At 35.7% G+C, this 13,974-nt stretch overlaps 1 protein-coding gene across 2 annotated transcripts in view; it reads left to right on the forward strand.

Moving 5' to 3' along the window:
* The window catches only part of NUDCD1 (NudC domain containing 1), a 93,371-nt gene that overhangs the window by 35,822 nt on the left and 43,575 nt on the right, over nt 1-13,974 (forward strand). For both annotated transcript variants that reach the window (XM_010812118.4, NM_001076880.3), the window contains 4 exon segments: nt 435-615; nt 3,271-3,453; nt 7,359-7,563; nt 11,104-11,248. In XM_010812118.4, the coding sequence (XP_010810420.2) occupies nt 435-615; nt 3,271-3,453; nt 7,359-7,563; nt 11,104-11,248 (714 nt within the window).

Consider the following 13,974-nt stretch of genomic DNA (forward strand, 5'->3'; position numbering starts at 1 on the left):
TAATATATCTCAATAATTTAGATACGATATCTAATAAATTAGATATGAGACATGGGAAGAGATGAAGTAAGGGAATATTGACCTCATTTCCTCTGTACGGAGCACTCTTTCACTTGGCAACTTTCTACAGGATTGCTTTTAATTCCCTTTCTCTTTAGATGCCATTTGGAGGCCCTTTTGTTTTCTGTGTGTACTGATCAGTTTTCTCTGTTAAACAAATAGATGTTTTCTAAAAGTTATTTCTCTAAGCAGTATTTTAAACTTTATTTAACAGTATTTTAAGTTTTATTTCAGGGCTTTTTTGTTCTTGTGTCCTTGCAGTAAACAGTATCCAAATTACTTGTTGGATTGTCAGAATTCTGTGTATTTCCTCTGTGCTCTATGATTTCATGTAATACGTTTTTCTGAGTGCCATCTTTTTTTCTTTTTTGTAGATTGTATTTAATGAAGAGCTTGGGAATCCTTTTATCATAATTCACAGCATCTCATTGCTGAAAGCTGAAGAACATTCAATAGCTACTCTCCTCCTTCGAATAGAGAAAGAGGAATTGTCTATGAAAGGAAGTGGTTTCTATGTTTCCTTGGAGTGGGTCACTATCAGTAAGAAATATGAAGGTAAAACAACAAAATTCTGATCTCTCTGAGGTGGTTGCCATAATTCAGGAGGTTTTGAAATGCAAAGCTGTTCCTGTAAATGCTGTTTGCTTTTTCTTAAGCATTGTGTTGTGATTCTAGTACCTGCCACCCAATGGAATGAATATTTATAGGTAGTTTCTCTTTAGGTATGGATTATAAAAAAAAAATAATTATGTGCTTCCACAGTTGAATGAATATACCTTTTGTGTAAAAGAAGACACTACTACATATTTTGGAAGAATTTAAAGTATATGTTTTTAATATATACAAAATATATGTTAATATGTAACATTAAGCACAAGATTTGTTCTTTGAAATATTTAGTGTAATTTATTCTTCCTCCGGTGTTGTAGTTTTATCTCTGGAGGAACACAGTAACTTAAATCATTTGATTAGATATTGGAAACTTTGTAAGGGCTAGATGGTAACCATATGACCTATCACAGTTCTTCAACTAGGATCTTGTGCTGCAAAAGTGGCTATAGGTGAAGGCATAAATGAATGAGTATAGCTGTATTCCAGCTGTATTCCATTTACAAAGGCATAAATGAATTAGTATAGCTGTTTATTTATTAACACTGACTTTTGAATTTTATATAATTTGACATGTATTTAAATATTCTTTTGATTTTTTTTTGAACTATTTAAAAATGTAAAATTTATTCTTCAGCTCACAGGTCATAGTTTGCAGATCCCTGCTTTAGATAAATAAAAGCTTTGTTTTTTAAATTAAGGTACATAACATAGGAGAAATCACCATGGGTGTTTTTCCTTCTCTAAGACTCTTGGTTCCATGACAGCTTTAGCTCAGTCCACAGTGGCGCTCTGCTGCAGCTCCATGGCTTCTGTTCTCTTCATCTTTGTTCCCTTCATTCAGCTGGACAGTTATATTTAGACTCACCTTTCTTTTTTTTTCTCTCCAACCGATTTTAATTATTGTAATTGTAGAAACATTCTTTCTGTTGTTGACTTTAGCTTTCTTTTCTGGATGTTTCAGTTCCTTTATTCCCTGAATTGCTAATATAATTCTGTTATTTTTTATTTTCTAATGAATATAACAAAGCAGTGTTGTATTTCTAGACTGTTGAGTGGAATATTTGATAAATTATATTTTGTGGTCAAGTAAGTTTGAAAATGTAGGCATACAATAGCCACATTTCACATTAAGGATAGTCAAGTTTCTAAAAATCTTGAGTGAAAAAAGAAAATGTAATTTTGATCCAGCCCTTCCCAACCCATTTAGCCATGGAATTCACTTGAGACCTACTGTTTTCTATCCCACGTGTTGGGAAAAACCATCGTATAAAATACAGTGTCTAAGGTTGGGTCTTTGGAGCCAGGCAGGACTCTGCCTTGCATGTACCTATGGAAGAAAAATAGTTGTTTTTACTTCACGAAATGAAAAGTCTATTCTTAAATATATATGACATGAATGTGTGATTATAGGTGAGGATTTAGAGAGAAAAAGGACATATTTTAGAATGGGTTGTATTACTATGTGTGTATATGTATTATTATGGGAAGGATTGAGGCAGAAGGAGAAGAGGTCATCAGAGGATGAGATGGCTGGATGACATCACTGAGAGATAAATTTGGACAAACTTAGGGAGATGGTGAGGGACAGGGAGGCCTGGCATGCTGCAGTTCGTGGGGTCGCAAAGAGTTGGACACTACTGGGCCACTGAACAACAACCACATATGTATTATTATGCATAACTCATGATGTTGAGTTATGATTTTTTGATTACTGAGTGTGAAGCTAATAACTACTACCCACTGTAAAAAAACTTTGTTATAAAAAGTAACAATGTTAAGTAAAGGTATGGACTCAAATGTTTGAATACTTCTAAAGCAAAAAAAAAAGAAAAAACCCTTATTTTCATAGAATAAATTCAGTTAGTTTACCAGAGAATTTCAGAACACAGTTAATTGTTCCTATCTTTAAAATTCAAAGTACAGTTATTTATATTTTATGGCAAATAGATCTATATGTGAATGTGTATAAAAAAATATTTCTACCATAAAAGTTATTTCATTTTAAGAAAACCTGCTAATGGGCAGAAAATAGTCCACACCACACTTTTTCCATTACCATCAATTTGTGACCCTTGTCAGAAGACACCTATCATATACTGGCTGAGAAAGTAGACAGGCTATAGTCAAGGAATGGGTAGATTTTTCAGAGGTTGATATTCAGGTAAGTAAATCACTTTTACAATTTAGAGCCCTGCTGTCCAACAGAAATTTTTCCAAAATGGACGTGTTTATATGTGAGCCACTCAGTGTGATAGCAGCTACGTATGTGTGGCTTTTGAACACTTAAAGTGTGGCTGGAGAAATGAATGTCCAATTTTACTTAATTAAACAGCTACCATGGCCAGTGGCTACCACATTAGGCATCAAAACCTAGAACAAATTTCATCAGACCCATTTTTTTAAAGAGATTTTATTTACAGAATATTAGGTTGTAAATTTTTTTAGCCTTTTATAAAAAGGTACCTAATAGTCTGCTTTTTAATGGTACATTTAAAATATTTAATTTAAATTAGAATTATACTTGAATATTTTCAGATATTTTTATTATAGTTTTTTGGTTGTAATTTTCTTGTTCTAAAATGCTTTATTTTCTCACAGATAATAAAAAATATGAAGTGGCTAAGCGTAATACTCTCCGTGGGAAGTCCGTGCCACATTATGCTGCTATTGAACCTGATGGGAACGGTCTGATGATTATCTCCTACAAGCCCTTTACATTTGTTCAAGCTGGTCAGGGTCTTGAAGAAAGTAAGGATGAAAACATGTCCGAGGAAATTAAAGGTGATTTTACTTTGAACCATAGAGCTCCTGTGTAAAATAGATCTGACTTGTCCTCCTAGCTAGGTTGTAGGTTTTACCAGGTCAAGATTGGCACTGAATTTTTCTTTGTTTTCCTTTATATTTCTCAGAATAGCCTTTCATAAAATATACCACCTAGGTAGTGTGAACTGGTTAAATTTAATACTTTTCCTAATTACAAAAAATGTTTTTTAAAATCTATATATTATTTTACCTGATTAGATATTTAACAAATACTTAATGAATAAACAAATACTGATGTCTATTTGTTGTTGTTATTTGAAAGTCCAGCATATTAGTATCATAGATAATAATTTAAAAAAATAAGCTAACCTCTCTTCATATGAAAGTGAAAGTGGCTTAGTCATGTTCGACTCTTTACGACCCCATGGACTATACAGTCCACAGAATTTTCCAGGCCACAGTACAGGAGTGGGTAGCCTTTCCCTTCTCCAGGGGATCTTCCCAACCCAGGAATCAAACTGGGGTCTCCTGCATTGCAGGCAGATTCTTTATCAACTGAGCTATCAGGGAAGCCTCTACAGATAGGTAGGAAGAGTGTTATAGATATCAGTTCAGTTTAGTTCAGTTGCTCAGTCGTGTCCGAATCTTTGTCACCACATGAATCGCAGCACGCCAGGCCTCCCAGTCCATCACCAACTCCCGGAGTTTACCCAAACTCATGTCCATCAAGTCGGTGATACCATCCAGCCATCTCCATCCTCTGTCATCCCCTTCTCTTCCTGCCCCCAATCCCTCCCAGCATCAGAGTCTTTTCCAATGAGTCAGCTCTTCCCATGAGGTGGCCAAAGTATTGGAGTTTCAGCTTCAGCATCAGTCCTTCCAAGGAACACCCAGGACTGATCTCTTTTAGGATGGACTGGTTGGATCTCCTTGCAGTTCAAGGGAGACTCTCCAATCTCAAGAGTCTTCTCCAACACCACAGTTCAAAAGCATCAATTCTTTGGCGCTCAGCTCTCTTCACAGTCCAACTCTCACATCCATACATGATCACTGGAAAAACCATAGCCTTAACTAGACGGACCTTTGTTGGCAAAGTAATGTCTCTGCTTTTTAATATGCTGTCCAGGTTGGTCATAACTTTCCTTCCAAGGAGTAAGCATCTTTTAATTTCATGGCTGCAGTCACCATCTGCAGTGATTCTGGAGCCCAAAAAAGTAGTCTGACATTGTTTCCACTGTTTTCCCATCTATTTGCCATGAACTGATGGGACCAGATGCCATGATCTTCGTTTTCTGAACGTTGAGCTTTAAGCCAACTTTTTCACTCTCCTCTTTCACTTTGATCAAGAGGCTTTTGAGTTCCTCTTCACTTTCTGCCATAAGGGTGGTGTCATCTGCATATCTGAGCTTATTGATATTTCTCCTGGCAATCTTGATTCCAGCTTGTGCTTCTTCCAGCTCAGTGTTTCTCATGATGTACTCTGCATAGAAGTTAAATAAGCAGGGTAACAATATACAGCCTTGAGGTACTCCTTTTCTGTATACATCTCTTCATATAGGTATGCTAATTACGTGTTCTTCCCTTTCATGCTGAACTGAAAGAAAGTTCCTAGGGGATAGAATCACTTAACGTTTTCTCAGTCTTGAATGAATGAATGAAGGTAATGTTTTAGAATGAAAAGAATAAAAAGGTCTTTCAGAAGAAGTTTATATTTGTATGCAAAGAATTCATATTCTTCTAAAAAAATATTCAGGAGACCATTTCTCTAGAATCATTGCTGTTCATATTTCTGATATTTATAGTCAGAGAATAGTATATTTTACTTAACAGATTTGCACAGTATTTAACAATCATATGTATTACTCTTTGAAGCTACCCTTTTTATTACTTTAACAACTTAAATTATTTAAAATAAAAATGGGTTTCAGTATTTTTATGTACTTACATAGCTCTTGAGGGTTTCCCTGATAACTCAGTTGGTAAAGAATCCACCTGCAATGTGGGAGACCTGGGTTTGATTCCTGGGTTGTGAAGAACCCCTGGAGAAGAGAAAGGCTACCCACTCCAATATTCTGGCCTGGAGAATTCCATGGACCATATAGGCCATGGGTTTGCAAAGAATCAGAAATGACTGAGCAACTTTCATTTTCACATAGCTTTTAAAAAATTTGTTGAAAAACCTTGAAAATACTTTTATAATAAATATATGAATATTTCCTCCAGGTTTATAAATATGAACACCTGAATATAAGAGTTGCGCATGGTGGCCTTTTACTTCACCTCTTAATAGCTTAGTTTTCTCACAAGTGATTTTTTTCACAAGATCCCTTTCTGAGTAAACTACTGTTCTGTCTTAGTTATAATGTTAAACTCTCCTGGAGCTTAGCCAGAGCAGCTATTTGTATTACTAGACCACAAGCCCTTTAGAACTCCTTTGGTGAGTGCTTGAGGAAGAATGATGGACTGCCTTCATCCTTGGAACCAGTCTGCCTAGTAGCTAGGCCCATGTGCTTCCAAGACAGATTTGCAGCCTAGTTGGAACACATCATGTTTTTAAATCACTAGCCACTAGTTGACATCTCACGTTATGTTTGAATTCCTCCTGAATTTGTTCTACTCTTTTAGTGTAAACCACTTCCATTTAGTGTAAACCCTTCAGTTTTTCTGTTTTCCTTCTAACGGCCCTAACTTAACTTCTTGTACCCATTTGCTCTTGGGAAATTTCTTCTGTATTTATTTTAATATCATCAGACTTTCACAATAAGAAAGGAAAATGGTTGTAACAAAAATTATGGATAGTTTGTTAATTAGCATGCTTTCTTTTAAGCTCTCCTGAGTATATATTCTGGTTTCATTTTCTGTAAACTTCAGTTAGACTGATATTACCTATTACCTGGGCTTCCCAGGTGACTCAGTGGTAAAGAACCTATCTGTCAGTGCAGGAGACACAGATTCAATCTCTGGTTCAGGAAGATCCCCTGGAGAAGGAAATGGCAACCCACTCCAGTATTCTTGCCTGGGAAATCCCATGGACAGAGGAGCCTGGTGGGTCACAAAGGAGTCAGACATGACTTAGTGACTAAACAACACCAATGTTATATTTCTTTCTGATGAGTGAGTGGACAGATTAATGTTTATGGATGCTATTAAGCAAATATTTGTCCATTTTACATTTAAGCCCTGCTTTCTTACTTCATGGTTATAGTGTTATGGGCCTAAAAGTGTTTCTTAGGTAGATAGCTTTTTAGGAGCCAAGCAGAGGGGATAGTGAAGGAGTTGAAAAGAGGATTTTTTTTTACTGGGAACTTAGACTAAATATACTGACAGCCCTTGAATTTGTTATGAAATTGCTTTCATGTTGTGGAGTAAAATAGCCAATACTTTTATAAGGAAAATATATCTTTTATTTTTGTGTGGATGTCTGTCCCACCAAATAGTCGTAGTCTCCTGTATCACAGTTACTAAATTGCCCCAACAGTGGCAAATCAAGGTCGTGATGAAAGTTTCAGGCAGGGTTTGTGACATATTTGGTATTCTTTTAACTTGGAATCCTGTATATGTGTGTGTGCGTGCATGCACGCATGCTTGGAATCCTGTGTCTGTGTGTGTAAGAGAAGAGGGAGAAGCAGGGTACTGGGAGGTAGGGAATAAAGAGTTGCTATGATTTGTATTTTATGAGTGTATATCTTCTAGGGCATTAGGTAAGACTGGAACAGGGAAATGTCAAGTGTGATTGCTACAACACTTTGAGTGAAAATTCCCCAAGGAGATCTCTGCATATTTGTTCATAATTACTTTTTTGTGAGAAGATCACTAGAAAAGATGCTAGATAGGTGTTCTGTATGTTCTGGTTTCTGATTTTGTATGTTATGTTGTAGTCTCTGTTTTTTTTTTATTACATAATACATTTTTCTTTCCCAAAGAACCTCTGTATTACTGGCAACAGACTGAAGATGATTTGACAGTAACAATACAGCTTCCAGAAGACTGTACTAAGGAAGACATTCAAGTACAGTTTTTGCCTGATTCTGTCAACATTGTACTGAAGGGTCAGAGGTTTTTGGAAGGCAATCTCTTTTCATCTATTGATCATGAAAGCAGTACATGGATAATTAAAGAAAATAATAGGTATTTTTTTTAGTTTTATTTATATTTGAAATTTTACCTTTTATTATTTTACTTTTTTCTTCTTTTTATCCTTTCTGCAGTGGTTACATCAAGGGGGAATACTACGATAGGCTCATCAATACTGCTGATTATTTTTCTTAGGATAGATTAAAAATGGAATTACTGTAGTAGTTAAGGTTAAAGTTACTAGCTTAGTTATTGTTTGCATTATATTGTCATGCTTTTCGTTACCAGCTCTGGATACAATAAGAGAGTAATAATAATAATAAATGGTTGAAAACAGCTATTTATTTGAATTTTCACAATTTAAACTTTTTAATGGAAATAATTTGTTTCTACTAACTTTTAATTTGCTAACTAGATGATGTATTCCTGTGCTTTCTTGTTCATTGTTCAGTCGCTCAGTCTTATCCACCTCTTTGCAACCCCATGGACTCCAGCAGACCAGGCTTCCCTGTCCTTGGCCATCTCCCAGAGTTTGCTCATACTCATGTTCATTGAATCGGTGATGCCATCCAACCATCTCATCCTCTGTCATCCTCCTGCCTTCTGTCTTTCCCAGCATCAGGGTCTTTCTTAAGGAGTCAACTCTTCGCTTCAGGTGGCCAAAGTATTGGAGCTTCAGCATCAGTCCTTTCAAGGAATATTCAGGGTTGAGTTCCTTTAGAATTGCCTGGTTTGATATCCTTGCAGTCCAAAGGACTCTCAAGAGTCTTCTCTAACACCACAGTTTGAAAGTATCAGTTCTTTGGTGCTCAGCCTTCTTTATGGTTCAACTCTCGCATTCGTACATGACTACTGGAAAAACCATAGCTTTGACTAGATGGACCTTTGTCGGCAAAGTCACATCTCCACTTTTTAATACACTGTCTGGGTTTGTCATAGCTTTTCTTCCAAGGAGCAAGCATCTTTTAATTTCATGGCTGCAGTCACCATCTGCAGTGATTTTGGAGCCCAAGAAAATAGTCTGTCACTGTTTCTGTTGTTTCCGCATCTATTTGCTATGATGGGATCAGATGCCATGATTTCAGTTTTTTGATTGTTGAGTTTTAACACAGCTTTTTCACTCCCCTTTCACTTTCATCAAGAGGCTTTTTAGTTTCTCTTCGCTTTCTGCCAATAAGGGTGGTGTCATCTGTCTATCTGAGGTTATTGATATTTCTCTTGGCAGTCTTGATTCCAGCTTGTGCTTCATCCAGCCTGACATTTCGCATCATGTACTCTGCATTTAAGTTAAATAAACAGGTGACAATGTACATCCTGTCTTACTCCTTTCCCAGTTTTGAACCAGTCAGTTATTCTATGTCTGGTTCTAACTGTTGCTTCTTGACCCACAAACAGGTTTCTCAGAAGACAGGTAAGGTGGTCTGGTATTCACATTTCTTTAAGAATTTTCCACAGTTTGTTGTGATCCACACAGTCATAGGCTTTAGTGTAGTCAGTGAAATCAAGTGAGTCTTGATATGAATCTAAATGCCTAGAGTCTAAGAACTGTATATCTAATTCACAAAGTTTTTTAGGCTTTAAATTGAACAGATATCTTGAAATCATTTTATTAATGGAGAAATTTGGTGACTTGGTTATATTTTTTATATATGTTTAAAAAACTCTATATCCAAAAGGTTCTTTTAAAAATATTTTATATTTCCATATATTCTATTTAAATATATCTTACTAGTGTGTGCAATTTGAGGATAGCATTTTTAAATTGGCAAACCAGCTGGAACATACTGTTAAATATAAGTCATCAAGCAGTAACTCAGCCAAGATTTAGGAGAAGAGCTGGACTATATGCAAAAATAGATTCAACATTTAACACATGAACATAGACCAGTATTGTTTTTCCATGAAATTTGAGGTGCTTAATTACTATTTAATGTTACAAAAGGTAATTACAATGATGTGTGTGTGGTATCATTGGTTTAAAACACATGATATTTTTATATTATTCATCTCATTTTTAATAGTTAATGTTCTGACTTTGAAAGGATTTGTTAACTAACCTGTATTATGTATGGAGCTATGTATTCCTATTTGCTTGGATGGTAGGATATGATTCTAGTTTTAAAATGTAGAAATGCATTTATGCTAAAAGAGTAACTGACTGAATATGCCAATTTACTGATGGTTCATAAATTCTTTATAAACCAAGACTGTATGAACTTGTTAACTTCTTTAGGTAGCAACTGACTAAGAACAGTATTTATACGTTCTGGTCACTAGGTACAAGTTCTTTAATAGTTATTTACATATATTTTTTCAGAGAGGCAGAATAGTGCAATAGTGAAGAACATGGACTTGGAGCCAGACTGCTTTACTAGCTTATGACCTTGGCAAGTTACTTAACTTCTCAGTGCTTTTTTTGTTATTTGTAAAGTGGAGATGCTAATAGTATTTACTTTCTTTGTGGTGAGCCATAAATGAGTTAAAATATGTAAAATGCTTAAAATAGCACCTAGCATGTGGTAAGCATTAGGTAAGTATAAGCTGCTGTCATTGTTTTTATTATCATCATTAATCATCCTCATTTTTGAGATGAGCTTTCTCCTTAGAAAATATAACTATCTGGGCATTATTAATTGTGGTGGTAATTTTTAATGCTAATGATAGAAACTCATTATGTCAGGAAGATATATTGTATAGTCTCTTTAAAAGTAGTTTTAGAAAATTTTAAAGTGCTGTAGTTAATTCATAAGGTGATGATAATAGCCTTGAAAATAACTGATGTTAGTATGTTCTATTTGATAATTATGATAATAGTTGTTATTGTGTTCAGACAATTGTTTCCTTGCAAATTGAGTTGCAGGGCATGGGTTAGTATGACCCATATGTACCAGAGATGGCATGTGGAAAAGGTTGCTTTGCTGTGGAACAGGTGCCACCACCCACTTTTCTCTGTATTACCACAGCAGCCAGCTTACCTGGATTCCCTTTCCTAGTCAGGAGGCACATGGGCAATTCCCTGTCCCATGTCCACAGTCTGCCCTGACTCATACCTCTCTCCCTTTCCCGCTGTATTAGTCCTTAATCTTAGAGTTCCCTTATGGGTTCTTTTTTATTGATTTAAGCTGCCTGGTCTTTAGTAATCATATCATGACTACTAGTTTGGTGATAGTGAAGGTAATTGTTGGCTCCACACACAGAGAGATACCTTTAGTTTTAGGCCCTTTCCATTTAACTTTATGTGCCCATCACTCCATCTCCATTCCCCAGTGAAATAACTCATAGATACATCTGCTTATATTTCCACTACTTAAGATTGGTAACAGTCAGCACACCTGAACTGCAAAAGTTTTTCTGAGGGTGATTTGACTCTCCCATCAGTCCAGCGGTACTTCCATATTTGTTAAGTCTACCTTATTTACTCCTGGATGATAGGTGTTCCATCATATGCAAAACTAAAATGAACTTGATTTTTGGTAAAACATTCTCGGGACACTGGAAGGGTAATTTCTGTGGAAGATTCTTCTGTTTGATATTGGTTGTATAGTTTGTGTAGCTGCTTAATGTAACAAAACTTTCCTCATTTTACACATCTAGCTTGGAGATTTCCTTGATCAAGAAGAGTGAAGGCATGACATGGCCAGAGCTAGTGGTTGGTGATAAACAAGGGGAATTTATAAGAGACTCAGCTCAGTGTGCTGCAATAGCTGAACGTTTGATGCATTTGACCTCTGATGAACTGGTAAGCAATTGCAATAGTAGTGGGACTTCACAAGGATTCAGAAGTATGTGGGGATTATACCATGTTTTTCAAACGTTATTTTGCTTTTCCTAATGTAAAAGACATTAGGTATTACTGACTAGTGTTTGAATATCACTTGAAATTCTATTATTTATTCCTTATTCACTAACTGAATATATATGTGTGGGGGGGCATGTTTTACATACAGGGTGGTGTACATGCATATGTGTATGTATATATGTATCTCTCGGTCTCTCAATATATGTAGAGAGAAAAGGAAATATATAATTGATCATTGAACAATGCAGGGATTAGGGAGCCCACCCTGTACACTCAAAAATCTGAGTTTAACTTTATAGTTGGTCTTCTATATCTGCTGATCCACATCCTCAGATTCAACCAGTTGCATATTATGTATTTCTGTAGTGTGTATTTTAAGTTCAGTTCAGTCACTCCATCATATCCAGCTTTTTGCGACCCCATAGACTGCAGCATGCCAAGCTTCCCTGTCCATCACCAGCTCCTGGAGCTTGCTCAAACTCATGTCCATTGAGTCAACCATCTCATCCTCTGTCGTCCCCTTCTCCTCCTGCCTTCAGTCTTTTAAGTAGACCCTTCCAGTTCAAACCCATGTTGTTGAGGTGTCAACTATATCTGCCTATATATCTGTATTCTCCTTTAGAAGAATTGACTGACCAATGCTGATAGGGACAAAATTTTGATTTTATACCCTACTTTGCTAATAATCTATTTGTAATCATTGACATTTTTTGGGTGATCTTAAAATATCACAAGGGGTGTGTATACATACACACTACATATAACTATGGTTTTTTGTTGAATATGTTCCTCCTCTGATAACATTTAAGATAATGTTAAGAATTTGAACAAATACAGCAATACACCAGAACTTCAGTTATCTTCATTTACCAGATCTTACATCAGCACATTTAAAATGTCTAACTTATTGCCATCTGGAATTATAGCAATGCAGAGGGTTGTATAAAGAAGTATTTATACTGTAGAGTTGGTTGCATCCTGAGATAGAAAAGAAAGATTAGAATATTGAAAGTAAATGTCTCGGATGAAAGAAAACATGACCAAAATGGAGAAACCATGTTTCACTTTTTCCAGCATAATTTCAAGAATCTTTCAGGAAAATTTCAAGAATCACTGGAATTCTATGTATGACTACAGAACTTTGATTTCATAGCCTTGTTATAAGTCATGCAGACTGCATTTCTCTATGCTCATTCATTTAGCAAGTATTTATTGTTATAGGGTTCTGAAGATATAATTATAGAGACAGTAATGGAGGTTTGTTGTGAGATTGTAGATAATTGCTGCTAACTGCCTTTTAAACTTGATGATTTCAAATGAATGTTGTTAAATAAATGACTAAGGTATTTATGCCTGAATACTAGTGAATTTGTTAGTTTTAAAATAACAGAATTTTGTCATCTCTAACTGAAGGCAGTTTTTTTTTCAAATCTTTTTACCTTTTCTTGCCTTACTGCATTGATTAGAACCTTTAATCTACAGTAAAATAAAATTACTCTCTTTTACATACTGCTGGTTTGGTTTACTGGTATTATTGAAGAGCTTTACATCTCTGTGAGGAATACTGGGGTCTATAGTTTTTGTTTTGTTTTTTTACTTTTTGTATGTGGATAATGCTGAGTTCATAAAATGAGTAGGGAAGTGTTTCTGTCTTCTGTTTCTGGAAGAGATTGTAGACTTGGCATTATATCTTCTTTAATGTTCGATGGAAGTTGCTAGTGAAACTGTCTGGAGTTTTTCTTTTTTTGAAGGTTTTAAACCATAAATTTAAGTTGTTTAGTAGATATTTTGGGCATTTATTTCAGTTGACTTTATTTTTCTTCTTTTTTTTCAGTTTCCAGTTTCATTCATTTCTGTTATGACATTTATTACTTTCTCTTTGCTTGCTTTGGATTTATTTTGCTTTTTTTTTTTTGAAGGTGAAAGCTTAGATTTTTTTTTACCTTCCTTTTTTAATGAAAACATTTAATGCTCTACACTTCCTTCTAAATACTACATTAGCTGTATCCTCCAAATTTTCTGCCTGTTTTCTTAATCCCATTAGTGATTGATTTGATTTGTTGCTGGCTTTAAGTTTTTTGCCTGGCTGGTTTATTCTTGTCTGTTCTTAAACCTAGGGCAAAACTTTTCACATATCTTAGCTAAAAGTGTGGAATGTTTACCAGGTTTCTCCTCCTGTGTAGGCCCTGATTTCTAATTTTTGTCTCCAAGTACTTTGACAATTATCAAAATTAAGCTTTTTAGCCTTTTATCCACTGCTTTCCCTTGTCTTTTTCAGCTCAGCTTGAAATAGCAGATAGCTTGAGGAAAACAGCGTGGAGTCTTGGGTTTTCTTTGCTTTCTCTTTTCTCTGTAATCTTGTCTTTTTCAGTACTGGCTGCCTCGATAGTCCTTAGCTTTTACTTTTTTGCCCTCTTATTTCTAGTGTTGGTTACTCCAGTTCTTGAGACCCCATGGACTGTAGCCCACTGAGCTACTCTGTCCATGGAATTCACCAGGCAAGAATACTGGAGTGAGTTGCCATTTCCTGCTCCAGGGGATCTTCCCTTCCCAAGGATCAAACCTACATATCCCATATTGCAGGCAGATTCTTAGCTAAGCCTCTAGGGAAGCCCTATATGAGTAATTGAAAGGGGAAGGGAGGGAGGGAGAGTACTTTCTGTTCT

This window comes from Bos taurus, chromosome 14 (genome assembly GCF_002263795.3).
Source record: "Bos taurus isolate L1 Dominette 01449 registration number 42190680 breed Hereford chromosome 14, ARS-UCD2.0, whole genome shotgun sequence".
Classification (NCBI taxonomy): domain Eukaryota; kingdom Metazoa; phylum Chordata; class Mammalia; order Artiodactyla; family Bovidae; genus Bos; species Bos taurus.